We start from the raw sequence: 27,977 nt of genomic DNA on the forward strand, positions 1-27,977 counted from the left end.
TAAATCCATGATGTTCAATCCAATAATCATCTCCCATTGAAATACCAAATAACATCATGCAGAAGAAACCAGCATACAATTTTTTTTCATTTGTGAATATAGACTATTTTTGTTATTAAGAACATTTTTTATTTCATTTTTTCACTTAATCCATGCATCACAATTAGTATCAGCAATGCAAACGTTCATATGAATAAGAATAACAAGGTAGATACATACCAAAATAATAACTGAGCTTATGATGGACAGCATTTGCAACTATGAAGGGAATCTGGCTAGGTGTGATGCAACCATCAACCATGTGGCTTCGACCTGGGGTGTCCTATGCATGATCAGTGAGATCCACAAAATAAGGATTGTGTGCTAATCAAGAATATTCAGGTACAGCTCAAAAAAAAATAACGTAATGTTAAAAAAACTTCATGTAGGTCTAACATCATTTTGCTCTCATCATTTACCACAAAATTGAAACCAGTAACACAAACCTAATTAACAGAACCTAGCAAATACATGATGGATTCACATCAGACACGTTTCCTTTTGTCATGCATATATTCCTCACAAAACCCCAAGAGATTTTATCAGTATCGCAAGAGATGGATCAGAACTTTGGTCTTTGTTTCTCTAATTTCTGTACATTTGTACTCTATACATATGGCAAAACTGTATCTAGATCGGCTCATCCTCAAAAAGGCGCATGCCAATCACAGGGAGTAGAGTGATGTGGACTACCTATGAGCTAAGAATGTTTAAAAGAGAAACTCTGTTCTGGACTAATTTCCTGAACAGATCTCCTGCTCCATTCTGAAGATCTTCGATACTGCACTCTAACTCCTGCAATTGCTCCTCCTTGCGGACAGTTGCCTTCTTCTTGTAAAATGCCTTGCAGACAAGAGACGGCTTTGGCACTTCAATTTGCTTCAACAAGAGATGGAGTGTGGACTCCAACAGAGAGATGCTGATCTCTCTTGCCTTGGTCAATAGCATGACCATCTTGTCGAATGCAGGTTTCTTGGCAGACTTCTTGAAATGTTTCCTGGCCTTCTTCGCCAAGCGAGTAAAACACTGGATCTTGGCTTGAGCAGCTGCATCATCTCTTTTCCTTAGAGCTGCTTGCAACTCTTGGATGATGACCACCATCTCGGCGAAGGTCTCTTGCATGTTGCTGCAGAGATCTAACAGCTCAACAGAGCATCCCATCTCTCCATCCAACATCTTCCTCTGCTGGTAGGAGCAAACTTGGTTGCTTGGTAGGCAAATAATCTCTTCAAGACCATCGTAGATGTTTGCAAGACTCCTGAGACCATCGCACATCGTGCTGATGGAACTGGAGGAAGAGATGCTTGCTTCTAGGAGGTGGAGCTCTTCCTCGACTTCAGTCTCACTGACGTGAGGCCTAGAAGGCAAACTAATCGATCTTTGGTGGAAAGCCATATCTGAGCTTGAAGCTTTTCGCTGTCTAGTGGTTAATGAGAGGAGGAGAAGCAGAAAATAAGAGCTTCTTGTTTGATGTATCTACCCATTCTGCTGCCACCTATTTATACAGAAGATGTGTACAGCTGTGTTGTGGTATCTGATTGGTAGACATGAAGAATCATGCCAGTACATCTCCCACATGCTATCTGCTATGCCTCAAGATCTGGCAGACGCATAGAGATCGCAGCACTAAAGTCTTCTCATGTTTAGTACATTGTTTTCTGTGCCTACCGTCCTTGAGATGAGTCATCACATTATCATGTTCCAGCAATTGGCAGCAAGAACCACTCAAAAAAATGTGGTTTAGTCTGACGGTGGATCTTGGCACAGTTGCACGCCCATGCCATTACTTAATGGATCGCTAACCTAACATTTAGCTGTGACATACCTGTATTTAATAAGGTGTTTTCCTTGGTGGGCACTCTTGCAAATTACTGGTTAAAGCCTCAACGGTCGGAGCTGGCATGTTTAGGCCATGGAAACAAGATCCACTGCAAAAGATCCATGTTAGCGGTTCAGCGTGTTATCCCCACATTTTATTTTCAGCTTGAGGCTTTCAGCCACCCACCGTGTGAGTGGCATGACCATTTAACATCTAACTATTGCAGAGACTAGCTTCCGATTTTTGTAGGCTATTATTGCCTCTTAGTCGTACTAAATGAGCATATAAAGCGTCGGACTGTTCTTTGCGTGCATTATATGGAAAGGACCAAAAAGTTTGTGCACTGTCAAGTTTGGATTAGGTCTTGCTCAGATTATTGTTAATACTGTAGAGCATGCAAAAAGTTGTGGTTCTGGAGCAAATGTTTTTTTCTTATTTTGTCGCCTTCCATGCTTAAATGATACAGATGTCAAAGATGTTAAAATTTGAGTACTCGGATTTGGACTTTGTTGTATGAAATAGAAATATTTCCAATTGTAGTGCCAGAGTAGTGGAGAATCTGGATAATAAAACTAATCGATTGGGACCTTGTGACTTTGATCTGGCATGTTTCATGCATAAGGAACAAGATCCACTAACCATGGGCATCAAAATAAACACGTCTCCACGGATGAAACGGTCAGATGGATCAAAACTTTGGTTTCACTTTCTGTTTCTATAGTATCATGTACATTTATACAGTATAGTTGTATGAAGATCAGCTATTCCTTAAAAGGCGCATGCCGATCGGAGGGCACCAAGAATGACTTGGGAGTATCTATGAGCTAAGGATGTTGAGTAGAGAAACTCTGCTCTGGACTAATTTCCTGAACAGATGTCCTGCTCCACTCTCAAGATCTCCGATACTGCAATCTAACTCCGACAATTGTTCCTCCTTACAAACAACCGCCTTCTTCTTGTGGAATGCCTTTGAAACAAGAGACCTCCCTGTCCTTGGCCAATAGCATGACCATCCTGAAATCCGCAGGAGCCTTCTTCGTGGCCTTCTTGAAATGGCTCCTGGCCTTCTTCGCCAAGTGGGTGTAAGACTGGATCTTGGCTTGGGAAGCTGCAACATCCCCTTTCCTTAGAGCCACTTGCAGCTCTTGGATGATGGCCTTCATCTCGACGAAGATCTCTTGCATGGCACCGCAGAGATCAAGGAGCTCGAGAGAACCTTCCATTTCTCCATCCAATATGTTCCTCTGCTGGGAGGAACAAACTTGGTTGCTTGGTAGGCAAATAATCTCTTCAAGAGCATCGTAGATGTTTGCAAGACTCCTGAGACCAACGCACATCGTGTTGATGGAATTGCAGGAAGAGATGCTTGCTTCTAGGCTGTGGAGCTCTTGCTCGACTTCGGTCTCACTGATGTGAGGCCTAGAAGGCAAACTTGTCGACCTTTGGTGGAAAGCCATGTCTGAGCTTGAAGATTTGCTCTGTATTGTGGTCGAAGAGAGGATTCCTAGTTATACAGAAGATATGCATACAGCTGTGCTGCAGTATCTGATTAGTAGACATGAAGAATCATGCCATTACATCTCCCTGATATTGTCTGCTATGCCTTGAGATCTGCCAGCAGTGCATCGATTACAACACCAAAGTCGTCTCATGTTCACTACATTTTCTATTGTGGCTACCCTCGAGATGAACCATCGCATTGCCGTGTTCCACTTATTAGCAGCAAGGGCTAATTAAGAATGGTATAGTTTGGCGGTGGATCTTGACATAATTGCACGCCCAAGCTATTATTTAGAGGAATGCTGCTGGCTATCAGCATGTTCTACATTTAGGCTCCGCTTGGTATGGCTGTAAGATTTTACACCCGTATTATTTTACAGGTGTATTTCACAGGCCACAGCGTGATTTCCACCTGGAACAAAAACAACGGACGGAGGTGTGTATATTTTACAAGTGTATGTCCCTGTGAAACGACGATCCAATCAGGCTTAACCAGATATGCTTCTTTCTTTTGTTGGATATATTCATGATAACCACATGGTTTGGAGCTGGCATTTTTATGTGCTGGAGAAACACGGAGCTCTTTATTATTTTTATGTGACTGAAAGATTTTTCACTTGCCACATCACAAAGTATGGATGCTAACAAATCCTGTTTGCTGGTCAGATTGAGGCTTTTGCGTTTTCTCAACCAAAAAAAGACGGTAGAATGCTGCAAATTTTATAAGTGGGTGTTTTACCCAGGTCTGGTCATCCGATGGGTTAGTTTGGGAGGTCAAATTTCCATAAGGTTACATTGTTTCACTTTTACAGTCTTCCTGGACACAGAACATAGAAGACTCGATTATTTTCCTTTCTTCTTTTCTGTTTAATTTTTTAGCAATGCAGTTTCAATGAGCATATATGTTTTCTAAAGGTCAGAGATGGACGGAGAATTCCAAAGGATGGAGCGCTCTAGCGATGGCGATGGCGATGGCGACGGCGACGGCGTCGGGCTGCCCTCCCCCGTGGCGCAAGGTGCCACCTTGCGAGGTAGTAGCGCCTGCCGCCACCGCCGACGGCGCTCCTCGGAGGTCGCCGGTCGCTCTGACCTTGGCCTAGCACAGTCAGCCTGGCGCCGCCCGATGGCCGGCTCTGCTCCCGCGCTGGCTTCGGCCGCGCCGGCGACTCGCCGTGCCGACCCGGCCCCGGCTCCCATCGCCCGTTCCTCCCCTTTCGCCCCTTCATCGGAGCCTTTGGATCATCCTCCGTGCGATTCTCCACCCTCCGTCTTCGTCGGCGACCTGGTCTGGTTCCCGTGGCTGGCCCCCCGGCGGGGACGGCGGCGGCGGCGGCTCCCGCCCGTCGAGGGGAAACCCTCCGGGTCGGGACCCCTCCCCACGCCCTGGGCCTTGCCCCTTTGGGCCGCGGCCTGCTGGGCCCCTGCCCGCCTGGGCCGTCTGTGGCGCCTGATGGGCCTGGCCGCGCTGGGGTGGGCCGGACCCCGGTTACCGGGCCTCCCGCTTTCCCTAGGCCTGCTTCCCCCTGCTCGGCTATTTGGCTTCCCAGTGGCCTCCCGCGTGCTGCGGTTTCCCTCCCCGCCGCCACGGTCGTCCCGTCTCGCGCTTCCCCTCCTCCCACGCTCGTCCCTGCGCTCCCCCCTCCCGCCGGTCCGGCCGCTGCCGCTTCCGCTTCCCCTCCCCCCTCGCCAGCTCGGGCAATGAAACGCGAGTGGGACGACAGTGGGGCGCGACGCAAGCGGCGCCCCGATGACCTCCGTGCCCCGCACCGCCCCTCCCCTGACGCTATCTGTCGCGAACAAGAGCTCCACCGCGAGCTCCACAACGGGCGCAGGGACGACCGACGCTCGCCGGGACGCTCGGACCGCCACGGTCGGTCCCGCTCCCCCCAGCTGCTTCGGGGGATCGTCGCCCTCGCCGCCGCTCGCCCTTCCCCGAACCTCGTCGCGGCCGGAGCCCCTCCCCCTCCCGTTCGTCTCGCCCGGCATCTCCTCGCCCCCAAGCTCAGCCGCCCGCTGGTATGGTTCCCGTGGCTGCCCCCCCGGCGGGGACGGCGGCGGCTGCGGCTCCCGCCCGTCGAGGGGAAACCCTCTGGGTTGGGACCCCTCCCCACGCCCTGGGCCTCGCCCCTTTGGGCCGCGGCCAGCTGGGCCCCTGCCCGCCTGGGCCGTCTGTGGCGCCCGATGGGCCTGGCCGCGCTGGGGTGGGCCGGACCCCGGTTACCGGGCCTCCCGCTTTCCCTAGGCCTGCTTCCCCCCGCTCGGCTATTTGGCTTCCCAGTGGCCTCCTGCGGGCTACTGTTTCCCTCCCCGCCGCCACGGTCGTCCCGTCTCGCGCTTCCCCTCCTCCCCCGCTCGTCCCTGCGCTCCCGCCTCCCGCCGGTTCGGCCGCTACCGCTTCCCCTTTTCCTCCCCCCTCGCCAGCTCGGGCCATGACACGCGAGTGGGACGACGGTGAGGCGCGACGCAAGCGGCGCCCCGATGACCTCCGTGCCCCGCACCGCCCCTCCCCTGACGCTCTCCGTCGCGAAGAAGAGCTCCATCGCGAGCTCCGCAACGGGCGCAGGGACGACCGGCGCTCGCCGGGACGCTCGGACCGCCACGGTCGGTCCCGCTCCCCCCGGCTGCTTCGGGGGATCGTCGCCCTCGCCGCCGCTCGCCCTTCCTTGAACCTCGTCGCGGCCGGAGCCCCTCCCCCTCCCGCTCGTCTCGCCCGGCATCTCCTCGGCCCCAAGCTCAGCCGCCCGCTGGTCTGGTTCCCGTGGCTGGCCCCCCGGCGGGGACGGCGGCAGCGGCGGCTCCCGCCCGTCGAGGGGAAACCCTCTGGGTTGGGACCCCTCCCCACGCCCTGGGCCTCGCCCCTTTGGGCCGCGGCCAGCTGGGCCCCTGCCCGCCTGGGCCGTCTGTGGCGCCTGATGGGCCTGGCCGCGCTGGGGTGGGCCGGACCCCGGTTACCGGGCCTCCCGCTTTCCCTAGGCCTGCTTCCCCTCGCTCGGCTATTTGGCTTCCCAGTGGCCTCCCGCGGGCTGCTGTTTCCCTCCCCGCCGCCACGGTCATCCCGTCTCGCGCTTCCCCTTCTCCCCCGCTCGTCCCTGCGCTGCCCCTCCCGCCGGTTCGGCCGCTACCGCTTCCCCTTTCCCTTCCCCCTCGCCAGCTCGGGCCATGACACGCGAGTGGGACGACGGTGAGGCGCGACGCAAGCGGCGCCCTGATGACCTCCGTGCCCCGCACCGCCCCTCCCCTAACGCTCTCCGTCGCGAAGAAGAGCTCCACCGCGAGCTCCGCAACGGGCGCAGGGACGACCGACGCTCGCCGGGATGCTCGGACCGCCACGGTCGGTCCCGCTCCCCCCGGCTGCTTCGGGGGATCGTCGCCCTCGCCGCCGCTCGCCCTTCCTTGAACCTCGTCGCGGCCGGAGCCCCTCCCCCTCCCGTTCGTCTCGCCCGGCATCTCCTCGCCCACAAGCTCAGCCGCCCGCTACCTCGGCCCGGAAGTATATGCACACCCACGCCTCCGCGTCGACCGCTCCGGCTCCCTCCGCTGCCCCCGGTGGTGGCCAATCACGTGGTCGCCAAGGGCCGGCCAAGAAGAAGCGGAGGCGCGGGCAGCTTCGGGGTAACCCAGCCGCCAACTCCGCTCTGGCTCCGGATGGCCCGGTCGCCCCTGGCCCCATATCCGGTCTCCCCTGTCCTCCGTGCTTCAACTGCGGGGTGGCGGGCCACTCCCAAGTCATCTGCACCAACCCCCAGTGTTGCTTCATCTGCAAGGACCCAACTCACCCTGCCCTTTTGTGCCCTGAGCGGCCGGTGACCTCTGAGCTCATGATGTATGGCCATGACATCGAGGGGCTTGGCTTCTTCCACCTCGAGGTCCCCGACGCCCCGCCTCCAGCCCCCACGCGCCAGGCGATTGTCACGGTGGTGGATGGGGTGGCCTCACCTGAGATGATCAAGGCCGAGATCAACCACCTCTACTGCCGCCAGTGGGACTGGGCGGTCACCCCCTCCGCTGGGGACATCTTCACCGTGGTCTTCCCCGACACCATCAGCTATGGCTACGCCACCCGCAGTGCACAGATCACCCTCGCCCTCAACAACCTCGTCGTCAACATCACCGAGCCCATCCTCGACCCAAAGGCGGTGGCCGTCTTGGACACCGCTTGGATGCTTGTGGCCGGACTCCCGGACATTGCTCGTTCCGAGCTCATAATCCGCCAGATGTCCCGGATTCTATGTCCCGGATTCTGGGCAAGGTGGTGGTGGTCGACGAGCTCTCTCTATGTAAGGAGGAGGAGGTCCGAGTCAAGGTCAAGTGTCTGGACTCCTCCAAGCTCCGCGCCACCATCCGTGTCTTCTTCAAAGATCAGGGTTTCGACCTCCGGATTGCCCCCGAGCCGCCCAACCACGTGGGTCGCCCGCGCACTTCTGACGATGGCCCTCCTGGGGGTGATCTGGGGACTGGCAGAGACTACCACGGCCGGCACCACCCTCGTCCCCCACCGCTCTGAGGACGAGGGGGCTCGGACGACTCGCGCTCCCACTCCCCGTCGTCGTCGCCCCCCTCCCGCCCCCTCTGTCCGTGGGTGGTCGTGGCCACCAGGCGGCCCTTGCTCCCCCGCCCACTGCGCCGCTCCTCCCGGTCATCCCCATGGACCCCGGCGGCCGAGCCATCGGATGGGAGCGACACTTCCAGCGTGGGCCTGTTGGTCTTCCTGGCTTCTTCACCGCGCTCTCCCATCAACCCCACCTCCGCTGGCCTTGGACGAGAGACCGCTCTGGTTCCCCTCGCGGACTCGCCCGGTCCGGTCGCGGCTGCCTCGTCCCCGGCCCCCCTTCGCGTCGGGTCGGACGTAGCTGCCCCGGCCTCCCCTTCGGACATGTGCCCCCCCCCCCACCGGCCATCGCGGAGCCCCCCCCCCCCCCCGCCTCAGGCTACGGACCCCCCGCCCTCGTCGCAACTTGAGGTGGCCCGGGTCCCTCCCCTCTCCTCGCCGACAGTGATCGCTCCTTCCCCGCCGACTCTGTTCCTCGTCGGCAACTGCGTCGGGGCCCTGGATCCTGTTGCGGAGGGTGTGACCCGGGTGGTCACCCCGGTGGCTGCCCAGCCCCCCCCCTCCGCGCTCCACCACCTACTCCCATCGGAGCCGATCGTCCTCCTCCCTGGTGGTTGCCTCCCACAGTAGCTCTCGGCTCGACGCTGTGCGGCTGGAGGGCAGCCCGGCCCTGCCCATCCACGCGCGGGTAGACCTTCGAGCTGCGGCCTGGAACCTGGAGACAGGTACCCTGTCGTCCCCCTCCCCCCTCTGCTGCTACTTGCTCATTCTCTGCGCTTGAATCGGTCCCCTCGGTCACCTTGTAAAGGTCCCGACTGACTCTGCGATCATCTTCAGAGGGGAGGCTGCGCCCCCCTTAGTACATATCGCGGCCATTCAGGCTCGCGAGATTCTCGACGGTAGATTGGCTGAAGCACGTGCGGCCCTGATATCCCCCACCCCTGAAGGAAATATGCCCTAGAGGCAATAATAAAGTTATTATTTATTTCCTCATATCATGATAAATGTTTATTATTCATGCTAGAATTGTATTAACCGGAAACATGATACATGTGTGAATACATAGACAAACATAGTGTCACTAGTATGCCTCTACTTAACTAGCTCATTGATCAAAGATGGTTATGTTTCCTAACCATAGACATGTGTTGTCATTTGATTAATGGGATCACATCATTAGGAGAATGATGTGATTGACTTGACCCATTTCGTTAGCTTAGCACTTGATCGTGTAGTATGTTGCTATTGCTTTCTTCATGACTTATACAAAGTTCCTACAACTATGAGATTGTGCAACTCCCGTTTACCGGAGGATCACTTTGTGTGCTACCAAACGTCACAACGTAACTGGGTGATTATAAAGGTGCTCTACAGGTGTCTCCAAAGGTACATGTTGAGTTGGCATAATTCGAGATTAGGTTTTGTCACTCCGATTGTCGGAGAGGTACCTCTGGGCCCTCTCGGTAATACTCATCACTTAAGCCTTGCAAGCATTGTAACTAATGAGTTAGTTACAAAATGATGTATTACAGAACGAGTAAAGAGACTTGCCGGTAACGAGATTGAACTAGGTATTGGATACCGACGATCGAATCTCGGGCAAGTAACATACCGATGACAAAGGGAACAACGTATGTTGTTATGCGGTTTGACCGGTAAAGATCTTTGTAGAATATGTAGGAACCAATATGAACATCCAGGTCCCACTATTGGTTATTGACAGGAAACAAGTTCTAGGTCATGTCTACATAGTTCTCGAACCCGTAGGGTCCGCACGCTTAACGTTTCGTTGACGATATAGTATTATATGAGTTATGTATGTTGGTAACCGAATGTTGTTCGGAGTCGCGAATGAGATCATAGACATGACGAGGAACTCCGGAATGGTCCGGAGATAAAGTTTGATATATGGGATAATAGTGTTTGATCTCCGGAAGAGTTCCGGAATTCACCGGAAGGGGTTCCGGATGTTTCCCGAAATGTTTGGGTTCGAGAACACGTTATTTGGGCCAAAGGGGAAAGCCCACAAGGTTTTTGGAAAGCGCAAAAGGAAGTTTTGCGGAGTCCAGGGGCCAGACGCCAGGGTTCCTGGCGTCTGGGTCCAGACGCCGGGAACCCTGGCGTCTGGCCCTGGAGTCCGAGAAGGACTCTTGCCTTTCGGGTGAAACCGACTTTGTGGAGGCTTTTACTCCAAGTTTCGACCCCAAGGCTCAACATATAAATAGAGGGGCAGGGCTAGCACCAAAGAGAGATCAAGAAACACCAAGCCGTGTGCCGGCAACCCCGTCCCCTCTAGTTTATCCTCCGTCATAGTTTCCGTAGTGCTTAGGCGAAGCCCTGCGGAGATTGTTCTTCACCAACACCGTCACCACGCCGTCGTGCTGCCGGAACTCATCTACTACTTCGCCCGTCTTGCTGGATCGAGAAGGCGAGGACGTCATCGAGCTGAACGTGTGTAGAACTCGGAGGTGCCGTGCGTTCGGTACTTGGATCGGTCGGATCGTGAAGACGTACGACTACATCAACCGCGTTGATATACGCTTCCGCTTAGCGATCTTCAAGGGTATGAAGATACACTCCTCCTCTCGTTGCTATGCATCACCATGATCTTGTGTGTGCGTAGGAAAATTTTGAAATTACTACGTTCCCCAACAACCCCTCCCCCGCCCCCCGCCCCCTGCGACCGTGGAGGGTTCGACCATGGCCCAGCATCGCAGGATCGAGGCTCCTTTGGCGGTTGTGGAGCCCCGTGGCCACACCCGCTCCCGCACTGCCACCCTCCATGCCCAAAGCGCATCTCGTGTTCTGGGGTCAAGCAACCCCCCGATGGCGCCTTAATGTGTGCCCTCTTCTGGAACATTCGCGGCTTTGGCCATGACGGTCGTCGCCGCCAGCTGATCGAGTACATGCGAGATGAATACATTGACATTGTCGCCATCCAGGAAACCATGCGCACTGACTTCTCCTTGGCTGAGCTTGAACGGCTGAGCTCCCACCTCTTTGTGTGGCATTGGCTCCCTTCTAGTGGGACGACCGGCCACTCGGGTGGCATCCTTTTAGGTGTCAAGGATGCCACCTTCGAGGTGGGTAGCATGGATAGGGGCCAATTCTTTGTGAGTATGGAACTGTTTGAGCGGGCTCTTAACTTCAAGTGGGAGGTAATCATTGTTTATGGCCCGACCGACCATAGTCGATCGGCCGCCTTCCTTGAGGAGCTCCACCGGAAGATCTCGGATGCTTCCCTTCCTATGGTCGTCGGGGGCGACTTTAACCTCCTCCGCTATGGTGAGGATAAGAGCAATGAGCATGTCAACTTTGCGCGGATGCAAATGTTTAATGACTGCATTGCTGATATTGGTCTCTGCGAGATAGATAGGGTTTGTGCCAGGTTCACCCCCACCCCCATCCTCCCTCGGCCATTGACGCTGTAGTTTTGTGCCAAATAGGGACGCCAGTTCATGAAGGGTTGGGGCGCAAACCTGGGGCATGACCTCCGCGAACGAAAGCAAGCCATGTTGTCCGCTATCCAGGCCCTGGATCTCCGTGTGGATTCTTCCGGCCTTTCCCCCGAGGAGTGGCTTTCCCGATACGACTTAGAAGATCAACTCTCCGTCATCTACACCGACGAAGAAGCCTATTGGCGCGTTCGTGGATCCCAGAAATGGGTCCTGAAGGGCGACGCGAACACTGCTTATTTTCAGGCCATTGTGAATGGCCGCCGTAGGCGCAACTCCATCCCTCTCCTCTGGGATGGCGTGACCCTGCTTCAGTCCCCGAGGGACATTCGCGCTCACGTCGACGGTTTCTATAGGACCCTGTTCGCCCCCGTCCCTCGGGGTGGGCTTTCTCTAGCCCTCAATTGTTGGTCCGGCCCCCAGCTTGTCTCTGTTGATGAGAACGAAGCCCTCACGGCCCCCTTCTCGGAGGACGAGGTTTGGACTGCCATCAGGGGTATGAATCCTACCTCGGCCCCGGGCACGGATGGTCTTCCGGTTAAATTCTTCTAGTCCTTCTGGAATGTAATTAAGCCGGAGATCATGGCCATCTTCGACGAGTTCTATGTGGGATCCATTGACCTCGGCCGCCTCAACTACGGGATCATTTCGCTCATCCCCAAGGTAGCTGGGGCCTCGGACATTCGTCAGTTCCGGCCTATCACTATTATTAACGTGATCTTCCGGATTCTGGCTAAAGGGTACGCCAATAGGGTGACCCTGCTTGCCGACCGCATTACCCACCCCAACCAGACCGCCTTCATTCAGGGACGGTATATTCTGGATGGGGTGTTAGTCTTCCATGAAGTTCTCCATGAGGTCCGATCTAAACACCTCAAGGCGGTCTTCCTAAAGATCGACTTCCATAAGGCCTACAATATTGTTAGCTGGCCCTTCCTTCGGGAAGTTCTGCTCCGGAAGGGCTTTGACGACCGGTGGATCACCCGAGTGATGCAGATGGTGTCCTGTGGTCGTGCCGTGAACATCAATGGGGAGATCGGTCCTTACTTCCCCACGCTATGTGGGGTCAGACAGGGTGACCCCTTCTCCCCATTCCTATTCAACATGGTGGTCGATGCGCTGGCCGCCATCCTAGACAAGGAGAAGGCTGCGGGTCATATTCGTGGGATCACCCCCCACCTGACCGGAGGTTCCAGGATCTCCCTTCTCTAGTATGCCGACGACACCATCATCATGGTCGAAGGCTCAGAATCAAACATCTCCAACCTAAAGTTCCTCCTCTGTTTCCAACAAATGTCTAGCCTCAAGATCAACTTCGACAAGAGCAACATGATGGTGATGGATTACTCTCTGGAGGATTGCATGAGCATTGCCAACCGTCTAAACTGCCGCTTAGGCTCTTTCCCCACGACCTACTTGGGGACGCCTATTAGTGACTCTAGGCTTACTGTCGCGGACTTTTGCCCGACCGTGGCCAAGCTCCAAACTCGCATTGAGCCCTGGCAGGGTAGGTGGCTTTCGAAGGCGGCCCGGACGATCCTCATTAACTCTTCCCTCGCCAGCCTCCTCTTGTTCATCATGAGTTTCTACAGCCTCCACGAGACTCTTCACCACGAGATCGCCAAAGTCCAGTCTCGGTTCTACTGGGCAGGCGATAATAATAAGCAGAAATACCACATGGTTAGCTGGCCGGACATCTGCAAGCCTCGGGAGCAAGGAGGGCTTGGTATCATGTGCTCTAAACGCATGAACATTGCACTCCTATCCTGCTGGCTCTGGCGCATTTCACAGGGGCAGGGAGGCCTCTGGCTTGACATCATCCGGAACAAGTACTTGCGTGGGCAGCCTCTTGCCTTCTGTCAGCGGTCTGGCGGCTCCCAGTTCTGGCTGTCGGTTTTCCAGCTTCTCCTGGTCCTCCGCATTGGGACGTCCATCTCGGTTGGATCAGGGGCGGCGACTCTGTTCTGGTTTGACCGTTGGGCTGGCGACTCCCCCTTCGCGGCGCACTTCCCATCCCTTTTCTCGATTGCCGTGGACCCTTCCATTTTTGTTGAGAGGGCCCTTATTGACTTAGGGCACCTCGCTTTTCGGAGGTTGTTCGGCCCCCCGGAGTCCGCCGCCTAGCGTGAGTTACTTGATTGCGTTGTGCTCCACGAGTCTGCCGTGGATGCGGGTCCGGACCTGGTTAGATGGCGGCTAGAGCCATCAGGCCGATTCTCCACCAAGTCCCTCTACCTGGCCATTGCTCCCTCCACCGCCCCCTCCCCTCTGTCTGCCTGCCCCTGAAGATCCGGATCTTCATGTGGCAATGGATCCGTGGACGGATCCCCTCTGGGGTGGAGGTCCGCAAGAGGAATGGCCCCGGAACAGGCATCTGCCCGCTTTACGGTGTCCCCGAAGACTCAAATCATATCTTCTTCTCATGTGTGTGTCCGCTCAATTTGTCTGGAGCTGCTTTAGAGAAGTGGTTGGTGGCAACTGGTGCCACACCAACTTCCCTGACCTATTCGCCGAACTCCAGACCTCCCCTCTGTCTTCTCGCCACATTAGGTGGCTTGAGATTGGGGCCATCGCGTGTACCATCTGGACGATCCGCAATAGACTCATGATTCAGCGCATCCCTCTTCGACGATCTACTGACGCTCTCTTCAAACTGTCTGGCTACTTGCAACTCTGGCGGCCACTTAGCCGCCCTCGGGACCGGGAAGTCATCTCTGCCTTCATCGCCGACCTCCGCTCGATGGCCGTCCGCCTGTCGCCTCCGCTTCCTCCGCCATCGCCGGATCCTGATTAGACTTTGGACGTGTCTCCGGACCGTCCTGGTTCTTTTTTATTCTTGGGCTTGTTGAGTTGTGCCCTCAGCAGAACCTATGTACTTCTTCCTGTGCAACTTGGTTGTGTGTGTGTGTGCTGAACTAGTCCTTGTATGTGTTGCTCTTGGCGGTTTGCTTTATTTATAAAGCGGGGCGAAAGCCTTTTTCGGTAAAGGTCAGAGATAGAAACCAATACATCTCATGGAATTAGAACAACCTACTTGTAGGTATACTGTGTCAACTTACTTGATTTTGGTTGCTGAATATATAACGTATTGATACAATCAAGAAAAGCTTAGCAGATCATCCAAGAAATGATTGAAATAAATAGAATATTGTAAAGTATAAGACTCCTGAGCCCCACTTGCAAAGTCTAGAACTGTCAAGTAACTACACAAGATTAAGAAGGCAAAGATATGGAAGTATTGTTTCAGAAAGATACCTTTGTTTGCTTGAACTCTGAACTTCCCATCTTCAGAAGCTGACCAAGCAGGTATTTGGATTGTAACACATACAGATCCAGAATTCCCGTGGAGATGGCGCATGAGAAGAATTACCCAGATATGAAGGAAACCATGGATTACAATGCTTTTTAATTTTTTTCAACCATTTCAGACAGAACAAAACATCTGAGATCACTTGGTAACTGACAGAAAATCAAATAATTCTTTGTTGCAACTGACTTTTCTCCTTACAACAAAATATAGTACATTCCTTAATCAAGAAGCTGCCTCCGACTAGTAGTAGTTGCAATATCTGCATAAACAGTGAATCAAACAGATGAGAAGCTGCGAAAAATGAGGATGCATTATGCAGGCTCTTGGTGTATGCTTTGATAAGGAAAGCAAGCAGAGCTAGCGCATCTATATAGGTATGTATATAACACAGTTTTTTAAGAATGGCTTCGGCAGCGCTTGTTCAACTAAAGACAGTTTCTCTTCACAAGAGCAAAGGGTACATAGCTGATTCTACTCTGAATCAATACAGGAGACAAACATCAATTGGTAAAAAGAGGCATGTCTAGTAAAAGCAGCAACATGCAGTACATCATATTGATACATAATAAACTAGTTCCAGCCCAAGATCCATGCCTGCCAATTCTTTCAAGCAGGGAAAGGAGAAGAATCAGGGGTGCTCAACACAAGAATCAGAAGGGAGAGATGGAAATCTCAAACCCTAGATTTTCGGAGGAGGGTGTGGGTACTTACAGGAGAGAACCAAGCCACCGTTGTCGTTGCCACCGGAGGTCATGTGCGGTGAGAAGTAGGTGACGGCAGTCATCTCACTTCAGTTGTGCAAGTTGTGGGAAGAGGAGAAATTAAAATTTTGCCAGAGAGGTGTAGGCTCTGTCGATTCTGCCCCCGTCGCCTCCAGTTGCGGAGTTGCCTACATCACATTTTCTGTCACTGGCATGGATCAGGCCATGATCCTGGCTATAACCAGCCTAACCAAAAGAGACCTTATTTGGATTACCCTCTCAACGCTGATCTCAACAAGAAACTCCGGCATTTACATGTTGATCATTTCTACACAAATCCTTTGATGAAGCATAAGAGCGGACTGTGGCAGGCCTGCACAAGTGCACTGATTGGGCATCCTTCAGACTCTAGCTTACAAAAGCACCTTACACAGGGGCAATGTAGATTGACCAAGCATAACTTCATATTATTGGCATTGTCTTAAAGAAATTTCAAAGGTTGACTCAAGTTAACCTGTTCGGTAACAATTGATTAGCATAATTGAATGTTACTTCCTTTAGAGGGCACTTCTTTCTAAGCATCTCAGCCACAACATCCTCTGCTTCTCCTTCCATCGTTCAGCTCTACATGAACCCTTCAATGTAGAATTACAGGAAACGGCACCAGGCTTGCACGATATAGTGCTTAATAACTTGCGGGTATCATCCGTACGGCCTTGTTCAGAAAAGCCATTGATAAGGGCATTGTATGTGAAAATATTAGGTGTACTTCCATACTTTGGCATTTGCTCGAACACCTCGATTGCACGATCGACAAGTCCTTTTTGGCACAAGGAATTGATTAGTAATATATTGATGTGACTTCATTGGGGGACAATCCATTCTAGCCATCTTAGATATCTGCTTCCTCCCATCGCGCAGCTCTGCACAAACCCTGTAGCGCAGCACTGTAACCAAAAATATCAGGCTTACATGGCATGCTTTGAAATTACTCAATGGCCGATTCCACAAGCCCTTGTTCAGAAAGACCATTAATAAAGCTACTGTACGTGACAATATCAGTGCAAAAGGTTGGATTGCGTTTTGCTCAGATTATTGTTAATCCTGTAGGACATGCAAAAGGTTGTGCTTCTAAGATAAATGTTTTTGTTATTTTTTCACCTTAAATGCTTAAATGATATAGATGTCGACGATGCTAAAACCTGAGAGTACTAATTTAGACTTTGTTGTATGAAACAATAAATATATTCAGTTGTAGTGCCAGACTGCACAGCCATGTGGACATGTGGTGGTGGTGGTAGAGAATCTGGATAATAAAATTGATTGATTCTGCTAACAAGTTTAGACCCAGTGACTTTGATCTGGCATGTTTCATGCACAGGAAGCAAGATCCACTAACTAAGGACATTAAAATAAAGTATAGTAGGCTCACAAAACACACATCGAGCATGAAATGGATCAAAACTTCTGTTTCTCTTTCTATAGTATCATTTACATTTATACTACGGGAAAACTGTATGAAGATCAGCTATTCCTTAAAAGGCGGATGCCAATCAGAGTATCAAGAGTGACTTGGGAGTATCTACGAGCTAAGGATGTTGTGTAGAGAAACTCTGCTCTGGACTAATTTCCTGAACAGATGTCCTACTCCGCTCTCGAGATCTCTGATACTGCACTCTAGCCCCGACAATTGCTCCTCCTTGCAAACAGCTGCCTTCTTGTGAAATGCCTTGGAAACAAGAGACTGTTTAGGCATTTCGATTTGCTTCGACAAGAGATGGAGTGTGGACTCCAGCAGAAAGACAGAGATCTCTCTGGCCTTGGCTAACAGCATGACTATCCTGCAAGCTACAGGAGCCTTCTTCGCGGTCTTCTTGAAATGTTTCTTGGCCTTCTTTGCCAAGCGGGTGTATGATTGGATCTTGGTTTGAGAGGCTGCATCCTCGCCTTTCCTTAGAGACACTTGCAGCTGCTGGATGATACCTTTCATCTCGACGAAGATCTCTTGCATGGAGCTGCAGAGATCTAGCAGCTCGAGAGAACCTTCAATTTCACCATCCAACATGTTCCTCTGCTGGGAGGAGCAAACTTGGTTGCTTGGTAGGCAAATAATCTCTTCAAGAGCATCGTAGATGTTTGCAAGACTCCTGAGACCATCGCCCATCGTGCTGATGGAATTGGAGGAAGAGATGCTTGCTTCCAGGCTGTGGAGTTCTTGCTCGACTTCGGTCTCACTGACGTGAGGCCTAGAAGGCAAACTTATCGATCTTAGGTGGAAAGCCATCTCTGAGCTTGATGCTTTTCTCTGTACTGTGGTTGATGAGAGGAGGAGAAGCAGAAAAGAAGAGCTTCTTGTTTGATGTATGTACAGTTCTGCTGCCGTCTATTTATACAGAAGAAGTGTACAGCAGTGATGTAGCATCTGATTGGTAGACATGAAGAATCATGCCATTACATCTCCCAGATGCTGTCTGCTATGCCTTGAGATCTGGCAGAAGCATAGAGATCATAACACTAAAGTCTTCTCATGTTCACTACAGTTTTTTATTATGTCTGCTGTCCTCGAGATGAACCATCACATTATCATGTTCCACTTATTGGCAGCAAGGGCTGATAATGAATGGTGTAGTTTGGTGGTGGATCCTGAGACAATTGCATGCTCAAGCTGTTGTCTAGTGGAATGCTGCTGGCTACCGCATGTTCTTCATTTAATCAGGCATGTTTTCTTTTGTTGGATACTCGTGGTTTAGAGCTGACATTTTTAGGTATTGGAAAACAAGATACAACGCACAAGGAACACAGAACTTTTCATTTGTGCAACATTTTATCCCCATGTTTTTCATATAATGCTATTTCTTTTTGGTAGACTAATTGATTCTCAAACATCAATGAGTTCTTTTTGGTGAGGTTTAGCATCCCAATAGGTTGTTTTTCCTTTTCAGGCTATTGCTTCTTTTGCCAGCCAAATGATTCTGTTCTGGAACTGAGAGGTATGGATGCGAACAAATCCTGTTTACTACTGATTTTGAAGTTTTCTAGTGTTGATACAAACGTAATCACATACCACCTCTCATTTCTGGAAGCCCACGGGTCAGTCTGTAATCGTTTTCTTTTTTGGCCCATTTGGGGCGTACTGCGTCTCTTCCTAACTTTTCAATGGAATGAAACATGCGGCTTTCATGCTTTCTCAAAAACAGAAACATTAGAATGCTGAATACTTTGTAAGTTAGTGTTTTACCCAAGTCTAATCATTAGTATGATGTAGTACTGTATAACTTAGATTGAAACATTAGAATGCTGAATATTTTGTAAGTTAGTATTTTACCCAAGTCTGGTCATTAGTATGAGCGCACTGTAAATTCTTTGCCGGATATAGAAATGGGGTAACCAATGGATTAGTTTGGGAGGTCAAATTTCCATAAAGATTACATTGTTTTACAGTCTTCCACTCTTCCTGTACAGAGAACACAGAAGGCTCATTATTTCCTTTCTACTCTTCTGTTTAAATTTTAAGTTTGATTGCTGAATATATAATGGATTGATACAATCAAGAAAAGCATAGTGGATCATCCAAGAAATGATTGAAACAAAAAAGAATAGAGCCACACTAGAAAAGTCTAGAACTGGAGCCAAAGAAATGGAAATATCGTTCCAGAAAGATACCTTTGTTTGCTTGAACTCTGAACTTCCCATCTTCAGAAGCTGACCGAGCAGCTATTTGGATTGTAACACATACACATCATCCAGAATTCCCATGGAAAAGGTACGTAAACAGAATCACCCAGATATGAATGAAACCATGGATTTTCAAAATTACTCAGAAGTATGTGAATCAAACAGATGAGAAGCTGCCAAAAAATGAGGATGCATTAAGCAGGCTCTTGGTGTATGCTTTGAGAAGGAAAGCAAGCAAGCTAGCGCATCTATATAACACAAAGTTTTCTTGTAACAACATGAATGATAAGAATGGCATTGGTAGCACTTGTTGAACTAAAGACAGTTTCTCTTCACAAATAAAGTCGAGTACAAAGCTGATTCTACTCTGAACCAATATATTTCCGGAGGAGGATGTAGGTACTTACAGCCTTACAGGAGAGAACAAAGTCATCATTGTCGTCATGGCCGGAGAGAAGTAGGTGGCAGCACAGTCTTCTCAGTTCGGTTGTGCAAGTTGCGGGAAGAGGAGAAATGGAAGTTTGACAGAGAGATGTAGGCCTCCGTCGTGGCCCCGTCGCATCCGGTTGCCTACCCCGCACTTTTCTGTCGCTAGCATGGAATGGGCCATGATCCCGGCCTAACCAAAAGAGGCCTTATTTGGACTATCCTCTCGTTACTGAGCTCAACCAGAAACTCTGGCATTATCCTGTTGCTCATGTGTACACAAATCCTTTGATGGAGCACAAGAGCAGACCGTGGCAGGCATGCACAAGTGCACTGATTCATAACTCAGGGCATCCTTCAGGCTCTTGCTTACAAAATCACCTTTGGCAGGGGCAGTGTATATGGCAAAGCATAACTTCATAATTGGCATTTTGTGAAGAGATTCAAAAGGTTGACTCAAGTTACCCTGTTTGGTACAAATAATCGATTAGCATACTTGAATGTTACTTCATTTGGAGGGCACTTCTTTCTAAGCATCTCAGCCACAACTTCCTCTGCTTCCTTCCATCGTTCAGCTCTACATAAACCCTTCAATGCAGAATTATAGGAAACGGCATCGGGCTTGCATGACATAGTGCTTAATATCTTGCGGGCATCATCCAGACGGCCTTGTTCAGAAAAGCCATTGATAAGGGCATTGTATGTGAAAATATCAGGTGTACTTCCGTACTTTGGCATTTGCTCGAACACCTCAATTGCACGATCAACAAGCCTTTTTTGGCACAGGGAATTAATTAGTATATTGAATGTGATTTCATTTGGGGGGCAATCCTTTCTAGCCATCTTAGATATAAGCTCCCCAGCATCCTCCCATCGCGCAGCTCTGCACAAACCCTTCAGCACAGCATTGTAGCCAAAGATATCTGGCTTACATGGCATGCTCTGAAACAACTCAATGGCCGATTCCACAAGCCCTTGTTCAGAAAGACCATTAATAAGGCTACTGTATGTGACAATATCAGGTGTACATCCAAAGTTTGGCATTTGCTCAAACACTTCAATTGCGTAGTTTACGCGGCCACTCTGGCACAACGAATCAATGAGTATATTGAAAGTCATTTCAATTAGGGGACAATCCTCCCTAAGCATCTGCCCTATAAGCTCCTCGGCATCATCCCACCGCTCAGCTCTGCATAAACCCTTCAACGCGGCATTAAAGCTAATGACGTCAGGACTGCACGGCATGCTGTTTAGTAACTTGAGCGCGTCCTCCACACGCCCTTGTTCCGAAAAGGAATAGATCAGCGTGTTGTAAATGACAACATCGGGTCTGCATCCATACTTGTGCATCTGCTCGAGGACTTCCATTGCACAGTCAACTAGCCCATTCTGGCACAAGCAACTGGTTAGCATGCTGAATGTCGCTTCATTTGGCAGGCAATCTTTCCTAACCATTGCAACAATGAGCTCTCCGACATCCTCCCAACGCTGAGCGATGCACAAACCTTTCAGCGCGGCATTGTAACAAACAGTGTTGGGCTTGCAGAGCATGCCGTTGAGCAGCTCGATGGCGTCGTCCACACGCCCTTGCTCCGAGAACCCATTCACCAGGGTGCTGTAGATGACAACGTCAGGCGTGCATCCATACCCGGGCATTCGGTCGAGCAGCTGAAGGGCGCGGTCGAGCAGCCCGTTCTGGCAGAAAGCGCGGATCTGCGTGGCGAACGTCACCTCGTTCGGGGGGCAATGGTTGCTGACCATCTCGGCCATGAGCTCCTCGGCGTCCTCCCACTGGCGGGCGCCGCAGAGGCCCATGAGCACGGTGTTGTAGGTGTAGGTGTCCGGCGCGACGGGCATGGAGGCGATGAGGGCGAGCGCGTCGGCGAGCCTGCCGGAGCGGCAGTAGCCGTTGATGAGCGTGGTGTAGGTGACGACGTTGGCGGCCCCGGAGCGGGCCGCCGCGGCGAGGGCGCGCTCGGCGTCCGCCAGCCGGCCGTCGCGGCAGTAGCCGGCGACGAGGGTGTTGTGGGAGACGGGGTCCGCCGCGCCGGCCGCCTTGAGCGCGTCGAGCACGCGCTCCGCGTCGGCGAGGCGGCGCTGCGCGCAGAGCTTCTTGATGAGGATGTTGCAGGCGACGACGGCCGGCGCGTCGGGGGAGGAGGCGCCGAGGAGGCGGAGCGCGGAGTCGAGGTCCCCGAGCTGGACCAGGCGGCGCAGCTTCTGGCCGGCCTGGCCGGGCCGGGACGGGGCGGCCGGGTTGACCCATATGGAGTTGCCCGCGCCGGCGCCGCGCTCCGGCGGCGCCCTGCCGCGGCTCACCCACCTGGAGGAGGCGGCCAGGCGGATGCCGAGGCGGAGGCGGTGGGCTATGGGCGGGCTTGGAGCGGCCGGGAAAGGGAAGGGGTGGTGGGCGGATGCCGCGGTGGACGGCGACGAGGAGGAGGAGGAGGAGGAGAAAGCGGCGGCCATTGCCGAGGTGGTGCTCTAAAGATAAGTGTTTGGGTGTGGTCTCTGTCTCATCCAGTCAAGATTGCTTGTTCTTCTCGTGTAATGAACTTTTTCACTGTGTCAACTTGCTCTCTTTCACCTGATCTTTTTAACGTTGATTACAAAAAATACTCCCTCCGTCCCGAATTAGTTGTCGTTGATTCGTTCCATAATATAAAAATATTTTTGACACTAGTGTAGTGTTTAAAACGTTCTTATATTTTAGAACAGAGAGAGTAGTATTTAGAGGTAACGACAACTAATTCTGGACGAAGAGAGTATTATGTTAAGTGTGAAGGTTGTAACTTTTTTTTATGGTTTTGCTAATCTCACTCAAATCTCATTCGACCTCTGACCGTGTGGTTTTACACGAAGATTCATGCAGATTTTTCTTTCTGGTTTTCTATTTTTCCTTTCTGCACTCGGGAAATCAGGGATTACATCAGAGTAGTTAACAATACTCTCCTATAAAAGAGAGAGGCGTTTTGGTGGCCGAGCACCCTGCAGGCCGGTATCTGGAGACGTAAAACATAGCGTCGCGATGTGTGCTTACCTCTTTTATCGCATATATACGACAGCTCTTAATAACAAATACGATAGCAAGATGGGCTGGGGTGCTACCATTGTACGTGGGCCGGGGCACACTTTGTTGCGCATGCACCTCATGTGCCTCTCTGGGCTGGTTTGAAAAATCGCCCTTTGACGGGTTGGGTTGCTGCGACATTAATTATCTGGATCGATGGGCCCATTTGCGCTGCCAGTAGCTTAACTGCCAAGCGGTGGTTCACCTCAAAAAAAGAAAAACTCCCAAGCGATGGTCAGTTTTCTCTGTCCGATAGAACCATTTTCATCCCCTTCTCGTGGTGGTTGGGCGAGCAGCGAATCGCCATGGATGGGCTCGAATTCTTCTTCGAGGAAGCCGAATCAGGGTATAAGACTAGCGATTGTGCCAATTTGTTTCTCTTGCTCTTGCTCTTTTGCATCCAGAACTTTGCATGGCGTGGGATTTTGCTGGAATCCGTTTCTTGGTGGATCTGATAGTTGACGCTGTTGACTTGCAGATTGGTCCCTAGGGTGGATGCATGGGATATTTTGGGCGGCGAAGCAGCTACTGTCGAGTCCGTTGTTGTTCCCATAGCCGGCAGTAGCGGCGAACTGCATGACTGAGAGGAGGACAAGAATGTCGGTTCGTACAATGGTACTAGCGAGGTCGTCGGTGACTTAAACGACATGGCTCCTGAGAATATGACCAATGCAACGATGAGAGAGGATGGAGATGTGGAGGGTGTCGTCGTCAACAACTCCAAAGGCTCCTGCTGGACTTGGCGGTAACAATCAAAAAATCATGCACAAAAATTATTATTCTCGTCTTGCCATTGATTCTATTAGTCTATAGTGTTCAGCTAGTGGATGCCTCTGCTAGGTCGCACTTTTAGTACTGAGACCAATGTTCAGTTAGTGGATGCCCCCTGCTAGGTTGCACTTTTAGTACTGAGAATGATTCAGATGAGTTTTAAGAGTTCGTTCTGTTCGTATATGTCTGCATCAGTATACAATACATCGTGCACATTTTGTGGAAAAAATTACAGTATTTGATATCGGTAGTGTGCCAGATGAGTTTTTTTCCAATACCACTGATTCTATAGTTTTCAGTCTTGCTGCACTAGCCTTGAAGATTGCATTATATTTTTGGGATTGTTAAGTTAAGGTTAAATTGCAGTATTTGACAGTGGCACTATGCCAGATGAGTTTTTTCCCAATACGACTGATTCTATAGTTTTCAGTCTTGGTGCACTAGACTTGAAGATCGCATCCTTTTCGTGGTTGTTTTATTTCATGAAGTGCATTGACCAAAAATTGTTGGTTTTTCAGACCAGGCTCGTGCTATGGAGATGAGCACATGATGAGCGGCAGGTGTTGTCCCCTGGCCCTGGATCGAACTGAGGAAGAAGCCATGGCGAGTCTGTTTGAGTTGGGTGTGGCTGGGATGGAAAATGAGCTCTCCTATGAATAGCCAGTGAGACGACGGCAACAGCTGGGTGCCCAACTATATATATCGACTCTAATGACTCTCTTGGTGAGACGACGGCAATGGCTAGATGCCCAACGATCAACTCAAAACGTCTCTCTGTCATGGCACATGTTTGCGAAGTCAAAAGCCCATGCCATTCACACTAGTCTCTGTCAGGGTGCGCGCAGGCGTCCGTGCACGCACTGCTGTGCCTGCTATTATACATGGGCTGCCACTGTTCAATTTCTAGCAAATACGAACACCTTTAATCAGCTCTACTACAAATACAGTAGCTACCTACCAGCTGGGCACTGATCACGACGAGCACAGATGGGTGTGATACCGGCCTGCACGGTGCTCGGCCACCAAAGCGCATTTTCGCCTATAAAAGAGCTTCTTTTGCACAAGTATATGCTACAGAATTAATAGTACGACTAGTATGGCGAAGCTCAGATCCCTGCAAACTACTCCCTCTGTTCCTAAATATAAGTTTTTATAGAGATTTCATTATGGACCACGTACAAAGCAAAATGAGTGAATCTACACTCTAAGATATATCTATATACATCTGTATATGGTTTCATAGCGGAATCTCTGCAAAGACTTTTTCTTTTTTGAAAGCTAATCTCTACAAAGACTTATACTCCTAGAGAATGTGAAAACCTACTGGTTTCCCCTTGGACCCGCTCTCCCACAACTGTTTTCAAGTTAAGCAATCAGTTTCAATTATCACTGCTGCGTAACCCCTTTCCCGTGCCATTAGTAGCGCACCTCGGCATGCCAAAATTTCCAAATTCAAGGGGTCAACTACTCTCATATACTCCCTTCGTCCCAAAATAACTGTCTCAACTTTGTACTAGCTTTAATATAATCTGAACTAAGTTTGAGACACTTATTTTAGAACGGAAGGAGTACCTTACATTTAGCATTGATAAATTTGCCTTCATAATCTCTCGCCAATGAAAATGCCCACCGCTGTGTCAACATTTATTTTAGTCTGGCCCTCAACAGGAATAGACCATTTCGTAGACCATTTCGTCGGCTTTGCTTGATCATTCTTCCTCACAGCAGGAGGAAATTCCAGTGCCCCAATGAGCTCTTTAACTAGTACTCCCTCCGTTCGGAATTACTTGTCTCGGAAATGAATGTATCTAGATCCGAACGGAGGGAGTACCAAAGACTGCTTTGGTTGGTAAGTCACCTCATTGTGTGTGTAACGGTTGTGATTGGTCGAGATGGCCCACATGACCGTCACACATAGCGTCGCTGCATCTCTCCAAATCATATTGGCATCAAGGAGATCAGCCGGAACTTAAACACCGATCAGAAGTATACAAGGAACTTGATATCAAAGGCTATATACACGTTATTTTCTTCTTCAATTTCTTGCATTAGAATAGATATCATGGCCGATGTCGCCTATAATGTTTAGATTGTGGTTTGAAGTTAGGGTTTCAGAAAGAAGGGGGGGGGGTAGTTGATTGCCAAAGGACTTCTCATTGTGACGAAGTGTTTATAATACTCTGAGGTCGGAGGATTTCACAATCTTCTACCAATTAAGCTAGCACTCCTACAATGACTCAGGGTGGGAATGGGTCGGCCCGGAACTGGCCTTGGACCCGGCCCCGTTGGCCTCGAGGCCAATTTGAGAGGCCACGGGTCGACCCAATTCAAAAAAATCGATGGCCTCGCCTGCCCGATGGATACTTTGGGTCGACCCAAAATTTATTTTCTTATACAATATTTGGTTGTTGTTACGCATAGAATATTCTCAAAAATATGTTATTATAAGTGAAACAAAATTATGACCTAAACATGACTGATTGAAATAATTAAAGTTTACAAATGAGCCACAATATACAGTTTCATCTCTTTTCACGTCCGGTTTATAAAGGAGGATTGGGTTAATGGATTTCAGTATGTGTACAAATGTTAGCTAGTTGATGTTTCAGCTAATTAGTAGTATACTCGGAGGTGGGTCACTAGCAAGATGGATTTGGTGATACCGATGGACTCCAGTACTCAGAGGTGGGTCGGCGGCCGGCTTTACTGGCCCGATTTTTGTATCAGGCCGACCCGACTGACCCATCGGCCTTGCTTTTTTGGGTCGGGCCACAGACCCGACGGGTCGACCCGGCCCATTCCCACCATAAATATTGACAATGATCAAAAACTGGGTGGTAGGGGGGCATTGCCCCCCCCCCCCTCCCCTGAGCGGCCTAACTAACAATCGTTATTAGAAAACATCGATCATTTGGTCTCAGACGACATGAATGGCAAACTAACAGCTACTATTTCCGACGAGGAGATTGAAGCCGCGTTGTCTCAAATGGGGCCGATGAAGGCGCCAGGTCCAGACGGCCTCCCTGCTCTCTTCTATCAACGACACTGGTCGTTGGTAAAGAGTGATGTGTGCACGGCAGTGCGTGATTTTCTTAACGGGGGAATGACTCCTGCTGAGTTCAATGATACAGTTATTGTTATGATCCCTAAAGTGAACTCACCAGAGTTACTTTGGCAGTTTTGCCCTATTAGTTTATGTAACGTTTTGTACAATATCGCTACTAAGGTCTAGGCAAACAGATTGAAGGGCATTCTTCCACTCCTCATCTCTGAAGAACAGAGTGCTTTTTTGCCCGGGCGTTTGATCACTGACAATGTGTTGATGGCATGTGAGTGTGTGCATGCTATTCGGAATAGGAAAAGGAAGAAGAGTTTGTGCGCGATCAAGTTGCATATGATGAAGCCGTATGACAGGGTGGAGTGGAATTTCCTTGAGCAGATTATGACACAATCCAGCTTTGCCCCTCAGTGGGTCTCCATGATCATGAGGTGTGTTACCTCGGCTCGCTTCTCGGTAGAACTTAATGGTGGGCTCTCGAGGAGTTTTTTACCCTCTTGTGGTCTAAGACAGGGTGACCCGTTGTCACCGTATCTGTTTCTTTTCTGCGTAGAGGGGTTTTCAGCGCTCCTAAAGAGGGCTCAGAATGATAAACAGTAAAAGGGAGTGAAGTTCGGGAGCACTGGTCCCCATGTAACTGAAAGTGCAACTATCCCTAGGTGGTTTTGGTAATTCCTAACAACATATAGCTCATTGAGCTAATACTATTCCAAGACAAATATTTCAGGAAAAACTCAATGAATGGCATGGCATGGATGAGGAAAGTGGATTCCTCAAAATACTAAGGATAAAAGGGTTGGCTCAAGCTCAAAAGCTCAAGACTCTACATTTTACATTTTAGTGATCTTAGTGATCCAAGATCACATTGAGTCTATAGGAAAAGCCAATACTATCAAGGAGGGATGAGGTGTTGCTTAATGAGTTTCTTGCTTCAAGTGCTCGATATGCTCCAAAAACCCTCAACTACTTTCTCATATCCTCACATGACCTAAGCCTAAAGTCAAACTCGGCCCCACCGATTCTTTCTATCCGGCGCCACCGAGTTCAGATGTCACACCCACTGCCACAAACCCTAGGCAAATCGGTCTCACCGATAGGGATCTCGGTCTCACCGAGATGGGATTGTAATATCTCTGTTACCCTTCGTAACGTTTCGGTCTAACCGAAGTGAGCGATCGGTCCCACCAAGATTGCAATGTAAACTCTCTGTTTCCCTTTTGTAACATTTCGGTCTCATCAAAAAGAGCGAATCGGTCCCACCAAGTTTACCTGACCAACTCTCTGGTTAGCTTATTACCAAAATCGGTGTCACCGAGTTTGTGTAATCGGTCTCACCGAGATTACGTTATGCCCTAACCCTAACCACATCAGTCCTACCGAGTTGCATGTCGGTCCCACCGAAATCACTAACGATCACTAGGTTTACTAAATCGGTTTGATCGAGTTTGTTGATTCGGTCCCACCGAGATTGGTAAATTGTGTGTAACGGTTAGATTTTGTGTGAAGGCTATATATACCCCTCCACCTCCTCTTCATTCATGGAGAGAGCCATCAGAACAAACCTACACTTCCAACTTACCATTTCTGAGAGAGAACCACCTACT

The 27,977-nt window shown here is 50.4% G+C and overlaps 2 protein-coding genes across 4 annotated transcripts; both read right to left on the reverse strand.

The window, feature by feature from the left end:
* Positions 1-599: 599 nt before the first annotated feature.
* Positions 600-22,000, reverse strand: LOC123072501 (pentatricopeptide repeat-containing protein At1g09900). Of its 3 annotated transcripts, none has more exons than XM_044496060.1 (5): positions 19,456-22,000; positions 19,037-19,221; positions 15,384-16,320; positions 14,618-14,931; positions 600-1,967 (listed from the first exon to the last, which is right to left on the reverse strand). In XM_044496060.1, exon 1 carries the CDS (start codon positions 21,941-21,943, stop codon positions 19,931-19,933), a length of 2,013 nt encoding a protein of 670 aa, XP_044351995.1. In that variant the 5' UTR covers positions 21,944-22,000; the 3' UTR covers positions 600-1,967; positions 14,618-14,931; positions 15,384-16,320; positions 19,037-19,221; positions 19,456-19,930. The 3 variants fall into 3 exon arrangements, with proteins under 3 accessions (XP_044351995.1, XP_044351996.1, XP_044351997.1); XM_044496061.1 differs by lacking the exon at positions 600-1,967 and adding an exon at positions 18,699-18,827 and having other exon boundaries at positions 14,742-14,931; XM_044496062.1 differs by lacking the exons at positions 600-1,967; positions 15,384-16,320 and having other exon boundaries at positions 14,742-14,931.
* On the reverse strand, positions 16,353-18,690 carry LOC123072502 (uncharacterized). The gene has a single exon (XM_044496063.1). The coding sequence runs from the start codon at positions 17,655-17,657 to the stop codon at positions 16,956-16,958; it is 702 nt and encodes a 233-aa protein (XP_044351998.1). The 5' UTR covers positions 17,658-18,690; the 3' UTR covers positions 16,353-16,955.
* Positions 22,001-27,977: the final 5,977 nt, after the last annotated feature.

This window comes from Triticum aestivum, chromosome 3B (genome assembly GCF_018294505.1).
Source record: "Triticum aestivum cultivar Chinese Spring chromosome 3B, IWGSC CS RefSeq v2.1, whole genome shotgun sequence".
NCBI lineage: Eukaryota > Viridiplantae > Streptophyta > Magnoliopsida > Poales > Poaceae > Triticum > Triticum aestivum.